At 37.3% G+C, this 22352-nt stretch overlaps 1 protein-coding gene across 1 annotated transcript in view; it reads right to left on the bottom strand.

Moving 5' to 3' along the window:
* Nucleotides 1-22352, bottom strand: part of PTPRQ (protein tyrosine phosphatase receptor type Q) — a 237221-nt gene that overhangs the window by 43368 nt on the left and 171501 nt on the right. The window contains exons 33-35 of the mRNA XM_061122020.1: nucleotides 21582-21655; nucleotides 10642-10741; nucleotides 5295-5423 (exon numbers count right to left, since the gene is read on the bottom strand). Coding sequence (XP_060978003.1) covers nucleotides 5295-5423; nucleotides 10642-10741; nucleotides 21582-21655 — 303 coding nt within the window. The remainder of the gene's footprint in view (nucleotides 1-5294; nucleotides 5424-10641; nucleotides 10742-21581; nucleotides 21656-22352) is intronic.

Below are 22352 nucleotides of genomic sequence, written 5' to 3'. Positions count from 1 at the left end.
TGATGGCTGCAGAATAGTCGGACATCAGGGAGCCTGATTCTTCCAGCTCCATTTTTATTTCTCAAGATTGCTTTGGCTATTCAGGGTCTTTTGTGTTTCTGTACAAATTGTAGAAATTTTTTATTCTAGTTCTATGAAAAATTTCATAGGGATTTGATAGGGACTGCATTGAGTCTGTAGATTGCCTTGGATAGTATAGTCATTTTCACAATATTGATTCTTCCAATCCACAAACATAGTATATCTTTGCATCTGTTTGTGTTGTCTATGATTTCTTTCATCGGCATCTTATTGTTTTTTGAGTACAGGCATTTTTGCCTTATTTAGGTTTACTCCTAGGTATTATATTCTTTTTGATGTGATGGTAAATGGGACTGCTTCCTTAATTTCTCTTTCTGATCTTCCATTGTTACTATACAGAAGTGTAACAGATTTGTGTACATTAATTTTGTATCTTGCAACCTTGCTGAATTAATTTATGAACTCTAGTAGTTTTCTGGTAGCATCTTTAGGATTTTCTATGTATAGTATCATGTCATCTGTGAACAGTGACAGTTTCACTTTTCCAATTTAGATTCCATTCGTGTCTTTTTCTTTTCTGATTGCTGTGGCTAGGACTTCTAAAACTATGTTGAATAAAAGACATCCTTCTCTTACTCCTGATCTTAGAGGAAATGTTTAGCGTTTCACTCTTGAGTATGATGTTAGCTGTGGATTTGTCATATGTGGCCTTTATTATGTTGAGGTATGTTCCTTGTATGCTCACTTTCTAAAAAGTTTTTCTTGTCATAAATGGATGTTGAATTTTATCAAAATATTTTTTCTGCATTTATTGAGACGGTCATTTAATTTTTATTCTTCACTTTGTTAATGTGGTGTTATCACACTGATCACTTTTCAGATATTGAAAAATCCTTGCATCCCTGGGATAAATCCCACTGGATCATGGTATATGATTTTTTTATTACACTGTTGAACTCAGCTTGCTAGTATTTTGTTGCGGACTTAGTGATATTGGTCTGTAATTTTTTTGTGTGTGCTATCTTTGTGTGGTTTTGGTGTCAGGGTGATGGTGGTCTCATTGAATGAGTTCAAAAGTGTTCCTTTCTGTGCAATTTTTGGAGGAGTTTCAGAAGGATAGGTGTTAAATCTTCTCTAAATGTGTGGTAGAATTCATCTGTGAAGCCATCTGATTCTGGACTTTTGTTTGTTGTGAATTTTTGAGTAACATATTTAATTTCAGTACTTGTAACTGGTCTGTTCATACCTTCTGTTCTTCCTGGTTTAGTCTTAGTTGGTTGTGCCTAAGCATTTGTCCATTTCTTCTAGGTTGTCCATTTTATTGACATATAGTTGCTTGTAGTAATTTCATATGGTCCTTTGTACACTTGTGGTGTCCATTGTAACTTTTCCTTTTTCATTTTATTATTTTGGGTCCTCTTCTTTTTTTCTTGATGAGTATGGTAAAAGTTTTATTAATTTTGTTTGTGTTTTCAAAGAACTAGCTTTTAGTTTCATTGATCTTTTCTGTTGTTTTCTTCTTCTCTAACTTTGGATTTTGCTTGTTCTTTCTCTAGTTGCTTTAGATATAAGGTTAGGTTGTTTGAGATTTTTCTTATTCCCTCAAGTAAGTTTGTATCATTAAACTTCCCTCTTAGAATTGCTTTTGTTGTGTCCCATAGGTTTTGCATCATCGTGTTTTCATTTTCATTTGTCTTTGTATTTTTTGATTTCCTAACAATTTCTTCTGTGATCCAGGCTCAGCAATTTTAAAGAGACAGGTTTGTGCTACCAGTGTGTATGTATGCTTATGTTGCTAATATTTTCTCATAGAAACATTTCTCACTTCAATGTGTTAATGATGAAAAAGCTATCACAAAATGTTGTTTTGTGAATTTGTTTATCAAATAGCAAATCTCAGTGTTATTTTCTAATTTGGTGAATGTAGAATACATGAACCCAAATATTAAATATTCTTCCTAATGTATATAGCTTGTGTTCATTAAAAATATATAGAAAATGGCATAATGAAATGATATCATTATCATTCCAAACAAGAATTTAAAACATTTTCTTTGCATATCACTGAATGTTCTCTTGGATTTATAGAGTACTAAATCTTTGAATTTCATTAATTTTCAAGAAGAAAAAGAATGAGAGAATTCGTCTTCAGGTCCTTTATGAAACAAGGTATAATCAAATGATATGAGTTTACATATATGGAAATTATAGGAAGAATCTTAAAAAAATATATATAGCTATACATGCAGATATAATATAATTTCTTAACTATAAGACCCTAAGTCCTAAAGTTGGTTTAATATCAATTATTGTAGTGACCATTTTTAGTCAGTTAGATAACTCCATTAAAATTAATATTTTAACTGCTGATTAGATATTTTATCATTTCTGTTAGACAAGTGACAACATATAACACTGAAGAAAACTGGCAGTCCAATTAGTATGAAGAAAGTGGGCAGTTTGGAAGGAAAAGAATTTGCCTAAATCTCAAGTGGAAAGAGCTTATGTTAGTTGGGTAGATTTAAAGGAAATTGTCTAAGTTTCTTCTTGTAAATAACAGACACATGGCATAAGTTACTCAACAATTTGGAAGCTAACTCAAACTCCTTGATTCTTCACTCTCAGAAGAATCATCAGTCTTTGTGGCTCAGTCCTCATCAGACATGTGTGGCTTTTGATAGATTTAGACTTTCCAGTACCTGAAATACAGGTAAAGAGCTTTAGAGCGTCACTGAAGAATGACCGCATGCATATGTGCACATGGCTAATTATGAATCCGCTAATTACTATTTTTTCTAGTCTTATCATCTAATGTATGTGACTTTATTAACATGAAAAACCTTCAATAAATAATAAAGCTGGAGACAGTTATTTTAAAAAATTTCTGTAATCAAGCAAAGCATATTAGTATGTGACATTGGAATTACCAGTAAGTATTACAGTTTTGGTTACTAGAGTCATAACAAACAAAGAAGCAAAATGCATTGAAAACTAAAATTCCTAAGTTTGATATGACTAGCAGTAATATATTCCAGTTTTCTATGTGCAAAGGTAGATAAAAATTATTTGAAATATACTTTAAAGACAATTCTACATCTATTTACAAATGAAGTGACATATATATACACAGATAAAGTGATATATATAAACAAACATGGAAGCAGGAAAATAAATAATGAGTTAATGTTAAATGAGGCTGTCCTTGAATTTTAAGTACCCAATAATAAACAATCTATACAGTTTTTGCCCACCTTTTCCATTAGCTGTCATGACAGATATTTAAAATATATATCTTATCCCTTTTTGATAATGGCTGTGTTCAGTGGAGTAGGGGGCAAGCTGTGAACACACACAACTTAGAGGATCTGACCTCACATAGACTCTATAGAATGGTAACCTTCTTGAAAAAGAATACTTTCTCCAATACTGACTGGCTTTTCTCACTGTATTATAACTCCTAAAGATTCACATACTAGAGACTTTGGGGGGATTAATAAAGATTCTTTGGTTTGATTCCTGGGTTGGGAAGAGCCACTGGAGAAGGAATAGGCTACCCGCTCCAATATTCTTGGGCTTCCCTGGTGGCTCAGCTGGTAAAGAATCCACCTGCAATGCAGGAGACCTGGGTTCAGTCCCTGGGTTGGGAAGATCCCATGGAGAAGGGAAAGGCTACCCACTCCAGTATTCTGGCCTGGTGAATTCCATGGGCTGTAAAGTCCATGGGGTCACAAAGAGTCGGACATGACTGAGTGACTTTCACTTTTAAAAAATACTGTAAACATGTTTGGATGCTTAGAAATTCACATGAACAGATTCAACTAAATTGTTCAAAAAACTAAAATTAATTACACTCCGAGATTTGAAGTTTCATTCCTTTTACACTTCACATATAGAAGAAGGACGAAGATCCCAGGCCTTAATTGAGAAAGGGATGTGGAAAGGGAGTTGGGCCCACAGGGGTAAGGGAGAAGAAACCTCCTTTTACCATGCGTCAGGACCCTTATAGAACTGAGGCAGAGCCTGATACTACTGATGTTCTATTGTGCTATGATATGATTTAGCTTGGGCAGGTTACCCTGCAGATCTATTGATCTTTTATGTGGTTTAATATATAACTATCTTACAGTCTTTGGAGCACTATCCATTTGAGATAGGAACAACCTGTATTAGAACATAAACAAATGTAGATAAGTATAAACGAATTTTCATATCCAACGAACCAAAGTACTTTGTAATTTACTGATAACATTGAATAACTTTCATTTTGTAGCATTTGAAAGGACTCTGCTTATCAGACAACACTTCCGTCTATAGCACATATTAGATGTTTTTAGACATGCTGGAAATATTTGTGCAAAGTCAATTAGGTAAAGACTGGCTTTGATAAATGACAACTATAAATGATTATTTCCTTTTTAAGTTTAAGACCTTTGGTGCCATATTTTCATAGTAATAACTTCTAAAGGTTCAACACAACTGTGCAGGTACTTTGTAGCAATTGTCATATGCTTATGAGCATCATAAAATACTGAATCTCATAAGAATCTAAAACTTCCTGGTGACAGTTTTTATTAAGAATTTAGTAAATTATCTTAATAGAAGTTTTTCAAATGTGCCAACATTTTGAAAAACTTATGATTTTAAAAGAATATAAAATTACTTAACATTTACAATTAAGTACTCTTATTTCCAAAACATATTGATGGCACATACTTAGTGCATACTTTTAAATTTTTCCTTTCAAAGATAAATTTTACTTTGTATTTAATCCTTAAGTACTAAGCAATTTAAAAAATGGAGTGTTACTATATAATTTAGACTTTAATGTAATTGTACATTAAATAAATAGCTTAAGAAAGGCTTTTATAAAAAGTGATAAAAAAGAATATCAAGTTTTAGTTACAAATTTAAATAAATATGTAATTTAAAACGTGGACAGGAAAAATCCAATGTAAAAAAATACTATCATATGTAGTGAATTATTAGACATAATTTTAAAGATTTAATGTATACAAATATTGTCTCAGGAAGAAAAAAAGCTTTGCCGAACATTATAGACCCAGGTTCATATTGAACTCAAAGTATTAGGAAGATTAAGTGATTCTCTGAACATCAGTGAGAAGTGTGTGGAAGATGGAGGTCACCCTTTGAAAGAAAATCTCTGTGACCTGTGTAAATAGAAGCCCCACAAACACTTCCAACAAGTACAGGTCACAATAGGGTCATGGCTCCGGGCCCTCTGGACCACTGTTCGCCCAGAGGAGCGTGCTCACCGCGTTAATCTCTCGTCCTTCAGTTCCAAGTCCGCCACAGTGATGAGCTGATCCAGCTTGAATTTAGTGTCAATAATTTCTGCATCCCGAGGAGAGTATGTCCCACCTTCTTTCTGCTTCTGTCGAATTCTAAAAGTAAGCGTAGTAAAATTCAGGGAGGAACTATCATAGAAAGCATGTATTTGTATTTAGATTTCTTTTTAAGACATTAGTCAAATAATTTCTTTGTTGGGGTCACTTCTGTGAACACAATGCAAATTTATAGCTACTCAAATTCTTTTCCCTGTTTTAATTCCACAGACTGTATTCTATAATTTTTTAACATGCTATTTTTAATGAGAATTATTAGTTCTTCAAGGCCTGAGTCCCTGACACATTTAAAGTAGAGTGAACGAGATGGATGTTGTGAGCTTGTGTCTCCTCCCTCAAGCTATCCAGTAGATTTATCATAAAAAGGAAATATGCCAATGTGGACACAGCTCATTGCTATCAGTTCAAATAGACAACCTTCCACTGTTTTTACATGCATAAAACACTTACATATACAAGATACATGTAAGTGTTTTATACATACTTGGCAATATTTTTATATCTAAATATAATTATATATTCTTTATATAATCTAAGACTATAATATAGAACCAGAAAACTCAGGCTCAAAAATAGAAGTCACATGGATCTGCAAAACAAATTGATGTTAAACATAAAGTAATATTTAGCTTTTCTACCTTTTGTACTGCAAATATTTAATACTTATTATGATTTATGTGTTGAGGACGATGCAGAAAGTATAACATATGGTCCTTATCCTCAAGGATATAATTTAGTTGAGAAGGATTGGAATGTAGAAAAAGCATACAGAGGAAAAATATTCAAATTACAACTTGTAAAACAGTAATTGATCAGTTATGAAATGATATGTGATTACAACTATTGGCACTTGGAAGAAATAAAAAGTCGAGTTTGACTTGGGTGTCGCAGAAGGCGGAGGAAGCATACTTACAGTTGACTGAACACAAGCAGCGGTGTGTGAAAGCCTAGGGGACCTTCAGGGGAGGTTGAACTCTGTTGGCTGAAAAGCCACATGTAGGCAAGTTGTAGGGAATAAGAGGGGGCTGTTTTCTGCCCAGTATAGGAGCTCATCCTATGAAGAAATGATTTGGGAGCAGAAGAACACTGCGAATACAGTGGTTGCATGTCCCTTGGGGACAAGGACCATAGCTGGCACAAGATAACTCTCACCGTCTTCTGGCTGAATCTGAGAACACTATCTAGTGTAAGAAAAATATCTTTCAAGAGCCCTTCAAATTTTCTATCAAAATGATAATTTAAAAGGTTCAAGATAAAATAGAGGATGCTTGGCAAACACAATACAGGACAACATTCTTCAGATAAAACAGCCTACTGAGCTACTTAGGAAATTGGTATAATGGTTATTTTTACAAATGGAAGGTCCCTCTAACTTGGCAATCTATCTTATGAAACTGGGTTTTAGAATCACAACTAAGATTTTCCCTGTGCTGTGTGCAGTGTTTAGTCACTCAGTCCTGTCCAACCCTTTGTGACCTCGTGGACTGTAGCCCACCAGGCTCCTCTGTCCATGGGGATTCTCCACATCTACTTCTTTGTCCCGCTTTCAGATATTGGAGCTAGACTCCTTGGCCAGCTGGTGGGATATTAAGCCATTTTAACAGAAGAGTCATCCTGCAAGGCTGTAGGGACAGGAAGATACTTTCCTTGTGTGTTCTAGGACTGCATTATTATAATTTATTGTGGAAGGCCAGTAGTCCACCTAAATGAGTTCTAGCTGCTTCTAAATTTCAAGTTGTCTCCATCCCATCAGTGAGTGATGCTGAGTAGCTTCAGCCCATCCACAATCAGGCAGCATGGACTGCTTTCACTGTCTAATTCCAGGCTGCCTACCCTCCAGTAATGATGGGCATTTGCTATAGACCGGCTCCAGCTGCTTTCGCTGTCATATTTCTTTGCTCACTGTAATAGGATACATGTGCCTGTGGTGGCCATTCCATGACAAACTTGGGAGCAAGACAACTTCTTCAGTTTGTTCACATATTGTCCACTTTCCCTTAGACTAGAGCGAGGAGATTTGTTGCAGTTGCTACTTTTGGATCCCTTAGTGTTCTCTTTTACTCCTTTAATAGTTGACTGTATTTGTTCAGTTCAGTTCAGTCGCTCAGTCGTGTCCGACTCTTTGCAACCCCGTGAATCTCAGCACGCCAGGCCTCCCTGTCCATCACCAACTCCCAGAGTTTACTCAAACCCATGTCCATCGAGTCGGTGATGCCATCCATCCATCTTGTCCTCCGTCGTCCCCTTCTCCCCCTGCCCCCAATCCCTCCCAGCATCATGGTCCTCTCCAACGAGTCAACTCTTCGCATGAGGTGGCCAAAGTACTGGAGTTTCAGCTTCAACATCACTCCCTCCAACGAACACCCAGGACTGATCTCCTTTAGGATGGACTGGTTGGATCCCCCTGCAGTCCAAGGGACTCTCAAGAATCTGCTCCAACACCACAGATCAAAAGCATCAATTCTTCGGCACTCTGCTTTCTTCGCAGTCCAACTCTCACATCCATACATGACCACTGGAAAAACCATAGCCTTGACAAGATGGACCTTTGTTGGCAAAGTAATGTCTCTGCTTTTTAATATGCTATCTAGGTTGGTCATAACTTTCCTTCCAAGAAGTAAGCATCTTTTAATTTCATGGCTGCAATCACCATCTGCAGTGATTTTGGAGCCCAAAAAAATAAAGTCAGCCACTGGTTCCACTGTTGCCCCATCTATTTGCCATGAAGTGATGGGACCAGATGCCATGATCTTAGTTTTCTGAATGTTGAGCTTTAAGCCAACTTTTTCACTCTCCTCTTTCACTTTCATCAAGAGGCTCTTTAGTTCTTCTTCACTTTCTGCCATAAGGGTGGTGTCATCTGACTATCTGAGGTTATTGATATTTCTCCTGGCAATCTTGATTCCAGCTTGTGCTTCATCCAGCCCAGCATTTCTCATGATGTACTCTGCATATAAGTTAAATAAGCAGGGTGACAATATACAGCCTTGACGTACTCCTTTTCCTATTTGGAACCAGTCTGTTGTTCCATGTCCAGTTCTAACTGTTGCTTCCTGACCTGCATACAGGTTTCTCAGGTGTATGTCAGGCAGGTCAGGTGGTCTGGTATTCCCATCTCTTTCAGAATTTTCCAAAGTTTATTGTGATTCACACAGTCAAAGGCTTTGGTATAGTCAATAAAGCAGAAATAGATGTTTTTCTGGAACTCTCTTGCTTTTTCGATGATCCAGTGGATATTGGCAATTTGATCTCTGGTTCCTCTGCCTTTTCTAAAATCAGCTTGACATCTGGAAGTTCACAGTTCACGTATTGCTGAAGCCTGGCTTGGAGAATTTTGAGCATTACTTTACTAGCGTGTGAGATGAGTGCAGTTGTGCGGTAGTTTGAGCATTCTTTGGGATTGCCTTTCTTAGGGATTGGAATGAAAATGGACCTTTTCAGGTCCTGTGGCCACTGTTGAGTTTTCCAAATTTGCTGGCATATTGAGTGCAGCACTTTCACAGCATCATCTTGTAGGATTTGAAATAGCTCAACTGGAATTCCATCACATCCACTAGCTTTGTTCGTAGAGATGCTTTCTAAGCATCTTCACATCTTCACATTCACATCCTGGAATGAATTCACATTCCAGGGTGTCTGGCTCTAGGTGAGTGATCACACCATTGTGATTATCTGGGTTATGAAGATCTTTTTTGTACAGTTCTTCTGTGTATTCTTGCCACCTCTTCTTAATATCTTCTGCTTCTGTTAGGTCCATACCATTTCTGTCCTTTATCGACCCCATCTTTGCCTGAAATGTTCCCTTGATATTTCTAATTTTCTTGAAGAGATCTCTAGTCTTTCCCATTCTGTTGTTTTCCTCTATTTCTTTGCATTGATTGCTGAGGAAGGCTTTCTTATCTCTCCTGGCTATTCTTTGGAACTCTGCATTCAAATGGGAATATCTTTCCTTTTCTCCTTTACTTTTCGCTTCTCTTCTTTTCACAGCTATTTGTAAGGCCTCCTCAGACAACCATTTTGCCTTTTTGTATTTCTTTTCCATGGGGATGGTCTTGATCCCTGTCTCCTGTATAATGTCACGAACCTCAGTCAATAGTTGATCAGGCTCTCTGTCTATCAGATCTAGTCCCTTAAATCTATTTCTCACTTCCACTGTATAGTCATAAGGGATTTTATTTAGGTCATACCTGAATGGTCTAGTGGTTATCCCTACTTTCTTCAATTTAAGTCTGAATTTGGCAATAAGGAGTTCATAATCTGAGCCACAGTCAGCTCCCGGTCTCGTTTTTGCTGACTGAATAGAGCTTCTCCATCTTTGGCTGCAAAGCATATCATCAGTCTGATTTTGGTGTTGATCATCTGGTGATGCCCATGTGTAGAGTCTTCTCTTGTGTTGTTGGAAGAGGGTGTTTGCTATGACCGGTGCGTTCTCTTGGCAGAACTCTAATAGCCTTTGCCCTGCTTCATTCTGTACTCCAAGGCCAAATTTGCCTGTTACTCCAGGTGTTTCTTGACTTCCTACTTTTGCATTCCAGTCCCCTATAATGAAAAGGACATCTTTTTTGGGTGTTAGTTCTAAAAGGTCTTGTAGGTCTTCATAGAACCGTTCAACTTCAGCTTCTTCAGTGTTACTGGTTGGGGCATAGGCTTGGATTACCATGATATTGAATGGTTTGCCTTGGAAATGAACAGAGATCATTGTGTCGTTTTTGAGATTGCATCCAAGTACTGCATTTCGGACTCTTTTGTTGACTATGATGGCTACTCCATTTCTTCTAAGGGATTCCTACCCACAGTAGTAGATATAATGGTCATGTGAGTTAAATTCACCCATTCCAGTCCTTTTTAGTTCACTGATTCCTAGAATGTCAACATTCACTCTTGCCATCTCCTGTTGGACCACTTCCAATTTTCTTTGATTCATGGACCTGACATTCCAGGTTCCTCTTTACAGCATCGGACCTTGATTCTATCACCAGTTTCATCCACAACTGGGTATTGTTTTTGCTTTGGCTCCATCCCTTCATTCTTCCTGGAGTTATTTCTCTACTGATCTCCTGTAGCATATTGGGCACCTACCGACCTGGGGAGTTCCTCTTTCAGTATCCTATCATTTTGCCTTCTCATACTGTTCATGGAACAGTTGTTATTACTAAACGCTTCCCGTTCTAGTAACCACTGTGGGCTTCTGTCTCCTAATTAGACTGTAACTGCCCATAAAGCATCTTAGGAAGAAGTCTTATGCAAATAGTCTTACCTTGCAAACGCAAAAACAGCTGTTCCAAGAAGAATGATGGAAAGGATACACAAAGTGACTGAAAGTATAATCTCTACAGTTCGTTCTGAAAGTCCTTCACCTGAAGAGAAAGTGTAACATGATCATTAATTATTATTATATGGGATACTATGTTGGGTCTAAAATAAAGATATACTTCGACCTATTTCTCAATAACATTAACAAAATGTACACATGTCTTTATCTTCTAGATCTTTTAACTTTGGGGCTCAATCCTTGGTCCTCTTTTTCTATCTATACTCACACCCTTGGTACACTCATGCAAACTCATGGTTTTAATTTTCATCTATATGATGATGTCTACTTAACTGTAATCTAAGGAACTTCCAAATTGTATATCCAGTTGCCCACTATACATCTTTACATAGAAATGTAATTAAATTTCAAAAATCAGAATGTCCCAAACTGAACTCCTATCCGTCTCTCCTTTCAACTGCATCTTTCTTCTTCTTAGTTGATGGCAACTTCATTTGTTCTAGTTGCTCAGTCCCCAAGTTGTGCAGTCGTACTTGACTTTCTCATTCACAGAACACATCCAAAATCTCTGAGGAAATCCTGTTGACTCTAAGTATACACATTTTTCACTAAAAGAAACCAGGGAAAATTGGAGAGATAGTAATCCCAAATTGTGATTGGAGCACAAAAGGAATTTGGGACATCTAATGGGGCAAGAAAGCTAAGAAACTATCAAAGGCTAATGGTGTAGAAAAAACAAAAGGTCATCTTTAAGAGGTCCTACTGGCCAAAGATGGAACATTTTAAACTTTATGATGAATAAAACCTGAAACTGATAGAAATATATTCAATATCAGTATAAAAATCCATGAGTTCTAATATTATTCAATGAAATAGAAATGAAAATTAAAACAAAAAATACTATTTTGTAACCTCTGGTTTTAGCTAAATTACTTTTCTTTCACTCTCTAAAACTTTGAAATTAAAGGGAGAAAATTAAGCATTTCCCCCCTGGCTTTCTATTTTTATGAATTAAAAAAAGCCCTAGTTAAGGAAAAAAAGCTCCTTTTTAGAGGAAAATTCTGTTTAATAAATGTGGAAGAAATAATAAAATTGGAAATTAATTAATTTTGCATTCCTAACGAAATAACTGACTCAGGTAACAATCACAAATGCATCTTTAAATGACTAGGAGGTTGATAGGGACTTGAACATTTAGGGAATGTCAGACTATCACCTTACAGATTATTTGCTGGTTATAACATGGGAAAAAAACTTCCAGTGAAGAATCATGCTGTCACTATCACTAAATTAACTGATCAATTTTAACATCACTGAAAATGTGACGAGATATTACATACCTCCTGATGTGAGGTATTTTGATCTACACAGCAACACTTGTAAAGTATTCCTGCCAAAATGTTCATTGTGCATATTCAGACCTTTAGATCTTATCTCTAATTTATAAGAAAGTAGGAAAAGTAGTTCAAAAATAAAATGACATCAATAAAGAGCAATGAGACAAATTCCAAACATGGAACCCCTTACAGGACAGCTCATCTAGTTGCTTAAATGAGTCTTTGGCAAAGGAGTGGGGAGGCGGGAGGAAGTCTCTTCTAGATGAAAATAGATTGAGAAAGGGTGAAAACTGTTAGTCACTCAGTTGTATGTGATTCTTTGCAATCCCATGGACTATAGCCTGTCAGGCTCTGGCCATGGGATTTTCCAGGGAAGAATACTGGAGTGGGTTGCCATTTCCTTCTCTGGGGTATCCTCCTAACCCAGGGATCAAATCCACATCTCCTGCATTGCAGGTGGATTCTTTACCATCTGATCCACCAGGGAAGCCCAGATTTAGAGACACAACAATCAAAAATAATGGAGAGGGTCTGGAGAAAAGGGAACCCTCTTACACTGTTGGTGGGAATGCAAACTAGTACAGCCACTATGGGAAACAGTGTGGAGATTTCTTAAAAAACTGGAAATAGAACTGCCATATGACCCAGCAATCCCACTTCTGGGCATACACACTGAGGAAACCAGATCTGAAAGAGACACGTGCACCCCAATGTTCATCGCAGCACTGTTTATAATAGCCAGGACACAGAAGCAACCTAGATGCCCATCAGCACATGAATGGATAAGGAAGCTGTGGTACATATACACCATGGACTATTACTCAGCCATTAAAAATAATTCATTTGAATCAGTTCTAATGAGATGGATGAAACTGGAGCCCATTATACAGAGTGAAGTAAGCCAGAAAGATAAAGAACATTACAGCATACTGACACATATATATGGAATTTAGAAAGATGGTAACGATAACCCTATATGCAAAACAGAAAAAGAGACACAGAAGTACAGAACAGACTTTTGAACTCTGTGGGAGAATGTGAGGGTGGGATGTTTCGAGAGAACAGCATGTATATTATCTATGGTGAAACAGATCGCCAGCCCAGGTGGGATGCATGAGACAAGTGCTCTGGCCTGGTGCACTGGGAAGACCCAGAGGAATCGGGTGGAGAGGGAGGTGGGAGGGGGGGATCGGGATGGGGAATACGTGTAAATCTATGGCTGATTCATATCAATGTATGACAAAACCCACTGAAATGTTGTGAAGTAATTAGCCTCCAACTAATAAAAAAAAAAAAATAATGTGTGAGCTCTCATTTGATCCTGTTTCAAAAAATTATAAAGAAAAAAAATCAGGATGTTTTGAAAATATGAAAATATTATTTGAAAATAATATCAAGGATTTAACATTAATTTTGTTTAACTGCAACAATATAATAAAAACAGACTTATTAGAGAGATAAGCTAAAGTATTTGGAGTGGAAGATAATGCTTTCTGTAATTTAAAATACTTCAGAAATAAAATGACCAAGGCACAAATAGAGCAGATGTGGTAAACTTCATAGGCACTTGGGGCTCATTATATTATTCGAAACTTTTATGTACTCTCTCTTCGCCTTTTACGACCTCTTCTGCAAGTAACCTGATCAAGGCCACCATTCTGTTTTGCATGAATTATTGTATGGACACCTAACAAGTCTTCCTGTATCTATCCTTGTCTTCTATGTATTCTCAGCATAGTAAACAAGAATAATGCTTTTAACGTATTACCTCTCTACTTAAAACCCTCCTCATCTCTCACAGACAAAATCCAAAGTCCTCCCAGTGGCCTACACCATAGGTTAATGGTCTCTGGTCCCTCATTAACACTCTGGTTCCCTGTCATCTCTGACTTTCCTTCCAGTCGCCAGCTGGCTTACTGCTTTGGAGCCAGACTGTCTCCTTATTGTTCTTGGGATACACCAGGTCACTTTTGATACAGGGCTTTGTCCAGCTTCTTCCTGTGCCTGGAAAGGGATTTCTCTTGTAGATCTTCCTGGGGAGCCATGTCATTACCTTCAAGAATTTTCTCAAATATCACCTAGTGAATGACGCCTCTTACAGACTGAATATATGTGTCCCTCCAAAATTCATGTGCTGAAACCCTAACACAAATACAATGTGAGATTATTTGAGTAAGGATGTCCTTAATGTTATTTGAGGTCTTAAGGGCTGAGCAGAATTAGTGTTGTTTTAAGAAGAGAACGCCAGAAGCTATTCTCTTCCTCTGTGTGCACACACTGAGGAGAGGCCACAGGAGGACACAGCGAAACAGAGGAGACCGCTCGCCACATACTGAGCTGGCTGCAACTCTGTGTTGGCCCCCCAGCTCCAGAACTGTGAGAAAGCAACCTTGTTGTTTAAGCTATGTCTGTGGTATTTAGGATGAGATGACTGGATGGCATCACTGACTCGATGGACATGAGTTTGAGTAATCTCTGGGAGTTGGTGATGGACAGGGAGGCCTGGAGTGCTGTGATTCATGGGGTCGCAAAGAGTTGGACACGACCGAGCGACTGAACTGAACTAAACTGATGGTATTTGTAATGGCAGCCTGGGCAGACTCAGAGATTACCCTATTTAAGATGGAAAGTTACAACTCCGCCACTTGCTGTCTTCCCCCTCCTACCTCCTCTGCACTCTGTTCTACTTTTTTTCCCCCTCCATAACCCTCTTAACATATCTTAAAATTCATTTATTTATTACCCTACTACCCATCCAGAAGTGGGATTCCTGAAGACAGGAGTCTTTATTTTATTCACAACTGTGTATGAAGTCTGAGAATAATATCAGGCACATAGCAAATAATAAATACTTTAAAATTTACTGATTAAAAATTCACTTTTGAAGTAGAAATTAAAAGTCTTCAGGTTGAAGATTAGGCATTAAACCAAATAACTATAAAGTGTTTTTTATACAATTAGTAATTATCATCAATTTTAAGTTATATAATTTTACTGTAAAAAGTATTAAAGTCAGGTGACAACATAGGTTAACTATTTGTAAAATACACAGGGATTAATGTTTCACCTTTATTCCCCTGGCTTGGTGCTTATAAATGTTAACAATCAGAGTTCCATGGTCACCTAGAATCTTCACCTAAATTTAGAAGACACTAAATGAGCATATAATAGCTCATATAGTATTTTAGATACACCTTTTTTACACATTAAAATGTAAATGGCTTGTTTCATAAATTTTCACATGCTTATTCCTAATTGGATATGCTTGAGAAAGGAAACATGAAGATGAATAAAGAATCATCTTTATCAGGTAGTACTGAGTCACTAGACCTTGGAATCTAGTGAAAAAAAAAAAAATGACTTCATAGACCATAGATTAGATGACCATTTCAAAGCACCAGCCAAGTAAAGTGAAGAAATGACATATAATGTATTAATAAACAGTAGGTAATCCTTTGGGCACGTGCATTACAAATGTGCTACTAGGAAAGGACAAAATGTACTGTGATTTTCCAGTACAAATTTTGATTCACCACTACGTATGTACCCACAGAGCACTACCAGTACAGAATGAAGTTATTCTCTAAGTCCTTTCACAGAAAATGGAACTCTTCTGCCTGAAAGTATGAGCATTCTTTTTTTAATACGTACAAGTCATTTCCTAATGAGACTTAAAATCCTATGAAAGGTCAAATCATTTTATTTCATAACAGAATGTTCCACTGTAATTAAGCAAATCATAATTATAAAGCACTAATTTTTCATAAGTATTATCTTTTGATTAAAGTTATCATTATTTAAACTCAGCCTATGGATCTGACTTTTTAAGCTACTTTTATATCTCTAAGAAGAAGCTTGAAGTAAATGAGTTATAAAGCTCCTAGGACAATGCCTGTCTCTTGATACAGATACATATTACATAACAGAATGTGACTTTGAGCCTTATAACTCATTTATTATGACAGAACTTAAGTAAAAAAGTTCTCTTTTAGCGCTGTACTAGCCATCCAAAATATTTAAATACTACACAAAGAGGTTACTAAAAGTCATTCTATGTCATAATTCAAGAAATATCTATTAAATCAGCTATGCAAAATATTAGTAGATACTAAACAATTGTTTCCAAGATGTAGAGAAAAGTCACACTTATTGTTTACAAAAAACAAAAGGAATTACTGCATTTTTATGTGTAAAAATAAAGCATACTCATGTATTAATGCTAGCCTTAAAAAGCTGAGAAGATAAAAAGAGAAAAGCTAGAAATAGTTTAAAATATTGAGAAGAGAAAATGGTACAGCAAGGATAGGAAGTATGCAGGAGCAGAAAAATTAGCAATAGTGATGAAATTGAAAGCTACTTGGGTACTTGGTAATTTCTAGGCAACACAACATTGCCTGAAGTCAGGTTGCCTGTGTCTAAAAGCTGGTGGTGTACTTCCCCAGCTCTGTAACCTTGGGCAAGCTGCTTAAAGACCCAGCTTCAGATTTCAAAGCAATACTCCAATATTTTGGCCACCTCATGTGAAGAGTTGACTCATTGGAAAAAGACCCTGATGCTGGGAGGGATTGGGGGCAGGAGGAGAAGGGGACGACAGAGGATGAGATGGTTGGATGGCATCACCGACTCCATGGGCATGAGTTTGAGTAAACTCCAGGAGTTGGTGATGGACAGGGAGGCCTGGTGTGCTGCGATTCATGGGGTCGCAGAGTCAGACATGACTGAGCAACTGAACTGACTGACTGACTGACATTAGGGATACCCATAAATAGGAAATCACATTATAGGATTGTAGTGAAAAAATACATGAGGCTATATAGAAAGGTTTGGCATGAAGGGTTTGGTACATAAGTAAACAATGTTTCATATATTAATTAATAACCTTTTCATTAATCTGTACATTGATTTAATGTACATGATTAATTACATTAATCATATGTAATTATGATTTATGATCATAAATGATCATTGATTTAATGATTTATCATTAAATATGATTTAATCTCCCAGTTAAGTTTATGAAAGTGTGATGTGAAAGTGTAGGTCTCTCAGTTGTGTCTGACTCTTTGCTACCCCATGGACTGTAGCCCGCCAGGCTCCTCCATCCATGGGATTCTCCAGGCAAGAATACTGGAGTGGGTTTCCATTTCCCTCTCCAGGAATTGAACCTGAGTTTCCTCATTGCAGGCAAATTCTTTACTGTGTGAGCCACCACAGAAGCCCAGCTAGTTTATGAATTGGGTGTTATTCTGCTTTTGGAAATGAGACTGCAGAGGTTAATTTGTTAAGTGACTAATTCAAAGTCACAAATTCCATATATGCCAAAATGGCCTGAAACTTGCTTGTCTGGCTGCAGAGTTTGCGAGCTTCACTATCACATTACTACTGCCTGTGAACATCATAAAACTTCCCCCTGTTCCTTTTGTCACAAAAATATATATAGTGACTCCCTATTTTTCTTCTCAAGTGAGAATACTGGAACTTTTCATTGTTAGCACAGTAATTAAATAAGGAGTGTTATGACAAAAAAAAAAAAAAATCACAGAGTGCCTTTGCTGTGGAGTTTGTTTCCTCTCTTTAGCTTTAGTGAAGCCCTGTGAGGTGCATAAAGGAGTGTCTGGAGTTCAAATCACAGGAATCCTCTATAATGAAACTTTGTAATCAAAACATTGCCTGCAAGCGGTTTCCATAAACGTATATACCTAAGGAGGAGTCTTTAAAAATGAATTTAAGATGAATTCTTGTGAATTTGGTTAATAAAAATTCTAAGGCTTAGTCCTGAATGCAAATAAAATCAAATAAGTTGTAAGTATATCTTTAGGATTAAAATAACGGCATGTGTCATTTTGTATTATTCCTACAGGTCATCAAGATTTCCCCAGGTGTGATTCCTCTTCCATCTTATTTATCTTTATTTAGCAAAGCCCTGTCCAGCCCCTTCTCACTTGTCCTGCTGCTAGCCTTTTCACTAAGCCTTTTAGTTCATCAGTGAGTCTCTGCCCCTAATTTAACATCCCAATAATATCTCTACAGTCGCAACCACTATCAAAATGGTCTGTCTTGTAAGTGCCTGTCCTATACTAACTTCAAAACACAGCCTTCAAAAGGTGCTTAAATCCTGAAGACTGTACTGATAGGTAACTCAACTTGAAGCTCCTTGCCTGTGGTGTGCAAAATACCAGTGAATGACTGTACATCCAGTGGTGGTTTGATGACCTAGATGGGACCTAGACTTTGGCTAAAGTGTGAGATACACCTAAGTATTGGGCAGGCTTGTTAGAAATGCTGGGAGCCACTAGTCCTGTGTCCTAATACATGACATATTCGAGAGAGAGGACTCAAAGTACATCCTTTGTACTCTTATGACCCCGGGGATATTACACCAATGCATTTACTATTTGCTGGCCCCCACTCTCACAGCCGTGAAATCATTCTGGCCATTGACCACTGCCAACTAAAGAAATGGTCAACTTTATTTCCTTTTTGAGTCCTTCTACTATATCTTCCTCAGCAATGTTCTTTTACCAAAAACTATGACTTCATGGCCTTTTATGTGAATATCAACTGTAGACAAGCACCTTTTCTGGAGGCTGCACTTTAGTGCCTGACTCATCAGAGTGAACCTGGCAGACACAGAACCACAATATCCAACAGCTAGGTTAAAAAAAAAAAAAAGTGAGGCCAGAAATTGATGGTGTTACATCCATTCACCAGCAGAATGACTGAGCAGCTGTATTTATGTATTTGTTCTACATCAAAGAATTCTGCTCCAGTGGTACCTGACACATTACAAATCTTAACATTTCATTTCGCCATAACTGAGGGTTGCACGCCTTTAAACTCCATCTACTCCTGCCCAGTACTGTTTTTCGAGCTACAGATAACTATCTAGGTAGCAGAATTCCATGCGGTCAGTCAGAGTGAGCATTACAGAACAAAAGCCTATTATCGAGCTTCTATCTGCCAGGAGAGAGCCCGCTGAAGGCCACTCTAAGGAGGAACCTGAAAGGCTGTCCTTAGGTCACTGGTCTATGCATGCTCAGTCGCGTCCGACTCTCTGTGACCCTGTGGACTGTAGTCTGCCAGGCTTTCTGTCCGTGAGATTTCTCCGGCAAGAACACCGGAGTGGGTTGCCATTTTCTTCTCCAACAAATAACATATGAGCCCTGAAAAACTGATTGTAGATACATACGACCCTCCCTGTCACTACCCCTTACCAGCCCAGTGGCCTTCCACCTGCAGAGTCCAAGCTGGCTCCCAGCCCCTCCTGCTCCAACCTTGGTAAGACCTGGTGCTCTGCCCTGCCCTCTGCGTCTTCCATCCTCGGACACTCCTGCTGTTACCAGGGCACACACATCAGCACCTGGGTGACTGGGGGGGTGGTGGTGATTCCAGGAGAGGAGTCAGAGAACTCACAAGCATATTTCTCCTACCTTCTAGAATTACTTATTGTATGCCACTGCCTCGGCTGTGAGAGACAGGAAGAAAAAGAAGAGATCTTCACTGAGAAACATCTTGAGACTATGGTGGCCAGCGCTGAATGGGGCCCATTCATGGCCACAAGGATGCTATTCTGCAGTATCTGAGGAGTCACGTCCTTGTACACTGTGGTTCCTAATGCTCTTTCATTCCTATTAACCCAGATGTGTCAACTTTACATTCCAGATAACCAGTTGAATATGTTGTCCTCATATCAATAATCTGTATAAACCCAAGAAGCTGTGAGATGAATAATATACAGCAAACAATACAACAAAGTAATGTCTTTTTAGCACTGCATCTACAAAATGTCATTTCTCTAAGACATATGAGCCAATCCATTTGTACTATGTTTTTTAATCTTCCACCAGTTAATATACTGGGGGTCAGCATTTAGCTGTGGTAATATGTGGTTTCTGAATTCTATACCCTAAAGGAAATGATGTTGATGCCATTAAAACATTTACCATGGCAGTGTCAGGTGTGATAAACACAGCCTCCAAATGCAGAAACCCTTGACAAAAGTATAAAATGATTGAATTATTATGTAAAAATAAACCAGTGATGTGTATGGAATTAAGCAGACAGCATAGCCAATGAAATCTGTCATTCTTTTATAAACATTAATGTAGCAAATGGTGCACTACATTTCTTCATTTCTTCAAGATCCAAAGTTTCCTTAACTAAGTGCAGGCCGCAGAAACTGGCTTTTTATACAGTTAATAGTCCAGAACCAGATGAGAGTTTCTAACTAAAAATGGTGGAACATTTTCTATCTTCTCTCAACCATAACTCTCACCGAAATCTACTGCATTGATGATATATACTGTAGATCTGAACAACACATTGAGTTGCACAGGCTCAGAGACTGACACACAGGAGATAGAAATTTGCAAATTACTCAGAAATCCTAGGGAAAGAATTGCTCCCAAGGAAGTACAATTTTAAAATCTTTCATTATAACCTGTCAAAAAGCTATTAAGCATTCAGCTGTTTGTTAATATATTTACCCATATTGTTTTATATTAATCTTTCAAGGCAGATAATATCACCATTTTCCAAATAAGGAAACTGAGGGTAATAGAAATTATTTTCCCAAGTGGTAGAGTCAAGATTTGAATCCAGATCTAAATCCTGCATTTGCAGTTTAATGGTTATAAAATTTGTGCTGGCAGAGCCACTTAATTACTGAATCTGGGCCATGGTTTCCTCATCTGCAAAATGGAACTAACATTAGCAACCTAACAGGCTTTCTGAACCTCAGCACACTGGTTAGGGGTCAGATGATTCCTTGCTGGAGGGGCCTGCCTCTGCCCTGGAGGATAGGCAGCAGCATCTCTGCTCTCTCTGCCCCCTGGGTGACACTAGCTCAGCTCCCACACTTACGACCACCCAGCCGGAAATGGCTCCAGATCCCCAAACGGTAAAATCACCCCTTTGAGAACCACTGACCTAAATTAAAGGACAGTTGTGAAGAATCCATCAGTTAATACATACGAAGGACCTCAGAGTATGTCTGGCACAGAATATTTAAAGTTAGATATGTTGATGGTGAAGGAGGTGGAGGAGAGAAAGAGGAGAAGTAGGAAGGGGATCAGTCAGGGGAGAGAAAGGGGGAGAAAGAGAAAAGGAAGAAGTATACTTGCATCTGACTGAATGGTACTTATGCTGTATCCAGGCCTGACTGGATGGATATAATTGAAAAACTCATGAAAGCACTGATCAGAAAGAAAACTTAAAAAGACAGAAGCTTCTAACTTTTAGGATTATTTCAGAAAATTTTCCTTAATCCTTTTTCATTTTTACAAAGTAAAAATCTTTTACGTAGAAGATTACATATTAAAAAACCAAATATTTTCTTAGTGTAATGTCCATACACATCAGCCTAGACTGAATAGCATATTGAAATCTATGTCCAAATTTGAATAGATGGAGCATCCATCACTTAAAAGAGTATTATAAATACTACTTTTTTCTTAGTCAAGATAATTAACCTTGAAATGACTTTATACTTGAGAACATTCAGTCATGGAATACATTTACTAAGGAACATTATAGCTATGATTAGCATGTTGAGATTATAAATGAAATTAAACTAGAAAAATGTCTTACTTAAAGTCTTAACAGGATCAGAGTAATCAGAGTCAGTAAATTGTCCCATGACATTTGTGGCTCTAAATTTAAATCTGTGGAAGAAGAAAAACAATTTACATATGACTTTTTTTTTCTATGTATAATTTAAATAAATATCTGTGGAAAAATACATTTTTGTTCAGAGACCATGAATTTACAAAGTATAAACTTAGAAATCTGCCACTATCAGAACAAATAGTATCTTTATGTGAGATGAATAATTATCTTGGACACAGACCTTTTCAACTTCATCACAGTGTGGCTAAAAATTTGATCAGATTCATGACTAGCCAGCAGTTAATCAGATTAAGTAGATCATCTCTCTCATAGATTTATTTGGATGAAATGACTTAATGTCAGCACAAGCACACTTTAAACATAACTATTACACTTCAAACACCTTTGAAAATACCAGTGAGACAGATTTAGAATGATCATATAAAACTTACCTTGCTCACATGTAAACAAAGAATAATGCTTATTAATTCTGAGTGTGCATAGCTATATTTTCACTTTATATGCTTCCATGACATACAACATAGAAAATGGGTGCAGAAGAAAATCAACCTTAAAAATCACTGGATCACACACAGAGACACTACATATCGCTATCACCACAGAGACAACCAAAATTTACCTTATTTTAAAACTATGAACATATAAGAATTTTAAAATATAAAATCAATCTACATTAATAATCTCTGCTGTTCTCAAATTCTTATGATTTTATTGTTTATATGAAATGTTTTG

Source organism: Dama dama, chromosome 3 (assembly GCF_033118175.1).
Source record: "Dama dama isolate Ldn47 chromosome 3, ASM3311817v1, whole genome shotgun sequence".
NCBI lineage: Eukaryota > Metazoa > Chordata > Mammalia > Artiodactyla > Cervidae > Dama > Dama dama.
Note: the sequence above shows the minus strand (reverse complement) of the source record. Positions and strands in the feature narration are given on the sequence as shown.